Below are 2,876 nucleotides of genomic sequence, written 5' to 3'. Positions count from 1 at the left end.
TTAAATAGGCTATCCTTACCCCATTGTAACTTCTTGCTTCCCTTGTCATATACTAACTGCCCGTATAAGCCTGGATTTACTTCTGGGCTTTCTATTCTCGAACAGAGATTTTAAACCAAACCTTTCAACTTGCATGTTGCAAACCGTGTGCCCATGTGGCGCCCCCTGCCTGCAGGACCTGCACAGGCACCGCTGATGGGTTAGGAGTCTGTCCCCCGACTTCAGCCACTTCAAGGGGCTCTCGTTAAACAAGGGGTGGCCACCCTGTTGACATTCATTTGCCCATTCCCAGGAGTCGAGCTACAGAGGCTCCACGCTCAGACCTTGTCCCCATCCTCTGCTCTGACCGCCCAAAAGAATGCCCACACAAGGGCCAGACACAAAAAGACAGATGCCGTGGGATCCGCTGACGGGAGGTCCCTGGAGGAGTTGGTTCAGAGACAGTAGACTGTAGGCGCCTGTGGCGGGGGATGGGGACGGGTCAGTGTTCAGAGGGGACAGAGGTCAGTTTGGGAAGCTGAGAGGGTCTGGAGGTGATGGGGTGATGGCCTCACGGCAGTGTGAGTATACCAGAGGCCACTGAGCCATGTGCTCGAATGTGGCGAAAGTGTAACTGCACGGATGCGTCTTTTCCACAATTGAAACAAAAGCTGGGGTTGCCCCACATCTGACGAAAGGGTGGGAGTATTTGTCATTGTCCCTTTGCTCCCTGCTGACTTGGGAGATGGGGTCTGTGGGTTGGCAGGCGGCGTGGCCACCGTCCGGAACACACTACAGCATGGACTTGTCGCCGTGGGTACCGCCCGCACTGCCTGGGCCTGGAGCTATGCAGGAGTCCCTGGCAGCAGGTGACAGTGGGCGCAGGGAGGTCGCCATGAGGTTGAGGAGGCGGAGCAGTGGGGCTCATGGCACCCACAGGGGAGGGCAGACGCATGTGCGGGCCCTGCCTGCTTTATCCCTGAGCTCAGGTGCTGACACCCCCTTGGCCCGCAGGTGACCTACGGCTCCTTCGACTACACCTCGCTGCTATACCTGTCTGACTATCTGGACGACTTTGGCGGCGGGCGCTTCGTGTTTATGGAAGAGGGTGCCAACAAGACGGTGGAGCCCAGAGCCGGTAGGACGCGCACGGTTTCCAGGGAGGGTGATACGTTCATGGAGTGCTCCTGTGTGTCGGCCACCCAGCATTTGCTTGGACCCAGCCGCTGGCCCGAGACACCCAGGGACCCACTGGTCAGAGAGTGAGGTGGGCGTGTCCTCGGCCACGGCTCCGGGTGTGCGGCTGGCCCCCCTGCACTGCGCTCCTGCCCTGTCCCCTAGAGAGACTGGGCAGCTTAAGGTGACATAATGCTCCTGACCTGACAATGCTGGTGATGGCACTGAGCCCGGGACCAGCTTCTCGGGGCCTGGTGGTCCTGGGTCCCTGCTGCGCCCAGCCCAGCACAATCACTCACCCTGCCCAGAGCGTATGAAGCAGGTGAACCACCCGCTCCCTCTGGAACCTGTGGGGACGCGAGCCCTGTTGGGGCAGGTACGGCGGGGCTCTGGGACCTCCCAGGAGCATTAAGCCCAAGAAACACTTGAGTAGAAGCTTGTGTTTCGTGGAAGGTTCACATAAGCGCAGTTATGTGCTGCCTGCTGTGGCCCCAGAGGACAGACACTCCCGTCTCGCAGAGCTGGGCACCGAGGCCGGACCATCCTGCAGGGGGCGGACAGCCCAGGCGATGCCCCCAGGGGCCTTTGTTTCAAGTTGATGTTTTGTGGGTTCCAACAATTCAATGGACCAGAGAAGCTTCCGGTGCTGAGGCCTGATGTCCTATGTCATATGCTTTCAGGAGGCTCCCAGGGACCCTTATTGTCAAGACATGTAGGGTTCCAAAACAGAGACATTTTCAGTTTTGGTTATTCGGCGGCCAAGCAAAATTCTACATTAAGGACGCAGTGATCTCCTAACAGTTATTACTGAACAAAGTGCAGAGCCAGGAGGCACATTTCTCTGAATATGACGTGGGTGGGAGCTCATTAACTGAGCGCAGGCAGTGTATGTTTTCCAGGCCTGTGTGCCCTTTACCCTGTCACGCGAGTCACCAGTGCTGGCTGGCTGCTGGGGGTGGGCCCCAGGAGGGCACAGGGCTTGCGGGGAGGCCACAGGGCTCACAGGCGCCCTCATGGCCGAGTCACCACCCTCCACAGTGAGCCCGGTGCCCCTGTGACCTCGTGCTGTCTCCTCCATCAGCACTGCCTGCAGCAGTGGCTGTCTCCATCTACTTGGCTTGTGATTTGTCATACACGCGGCTTGTCCCTCTCCTGTCCTAGGCCGGGTGTCCTTCTTCACCTCGGGGTCCGAGAACCTGCACCGTGTGGAGAAGGTCCACTGGGGCACACGCTACGCCGTCACCATTGCCTTCTCTTGCAACCCCGACCACGGCATCGCAGACCCAGCCTTCACGTAGCCGAGCTGCAGGCCCCTCCCTCCGGCCTGCCCCGTTGAACAAGGTGCCTTAGGAATCACCCGGATTTCGATTTGCTAATGTTTCAGTCGTTTTTCACCTGTGAGTAAATTAAGGGAACCAGCTTTTCACCTCCCAGGCACCTGTGTGTTTGCTCGGGGGTGCTGTTGACATGGGGCCGGAAGATGGCGGCAGCCCACACTCAGGAAGCAGTCTCGATCGCGACTCCTGTGGAGACAGTTCCAGTGAGCGGGCAGCTCTGGGGGGCTGACTGGGGGCCAGGGACCTCAGACGCCAGTGATGGGCGTCCCTTCTGAGGACGTGGCGTCTTCCAGAAAACTAGCCACACTCAGCACCTGGCAGGTGCCCAGGCAGCCCCCCAAACTGAGTGTGTAATCGGGGGACAGAGCAGTGACACAGCTGAAA

At 59.0% G+C, this 2,876-nt stretch overlaps 1 protein-coding gene across 3 annotated transcripts in view; it reads left to right on the top strand.

Annotated features, from left to right (window-relative positions):
* Nucleotides 1-2,588, top strand: part of OGFOD3 (2-oxoglutarate and iron dependent oxygenase domain containing 3) — an 18,428-nt gene extending 15,840 nt beyond the window's left edge. For all 3 annotated transcript variants that reach the window (XM_019661993.1, XM_019661992.1, XM_019661991.1), the window contains 2 exons: nt 994-1,117; nt 2,317-2,588. In XM_019661993.1, the coding sequence (XP_019517538.1) occupies nt 994-1,117; nt 2,317-2,453 (261 nt within the window). In that variant the 3' untranslated portion in view covers nt 2,454-2,588. The remainder of the gene's footprint in view (nt 1-993; nt 1,118-2,316) is intronic.
* Nucleotides 2,589-2,876: the final 288 nt, after the last annotated feature.

Source organism: Hipposideros armiger, unplaced genomic scaffold, assembly GCF_001890085.2.
Source record: "Hipposideros armiger isolate ML-2016 unplaced genomic scaffold, ASM189008v1 scaffold_362, whole genome shotgun sequence".
Classification (NCBI taxonomy): domain Eukaryota; kingdom Metazoa; phylum Chordata; class Mammalia; order Chiroptera; family Hipposideridae; genus Hipposideros; species Hipposideros armiger.
Note: the sequence above shows the minus strand (reverse complement) of the source record. Positions and strands in the feature narration are given on the sequence as shown.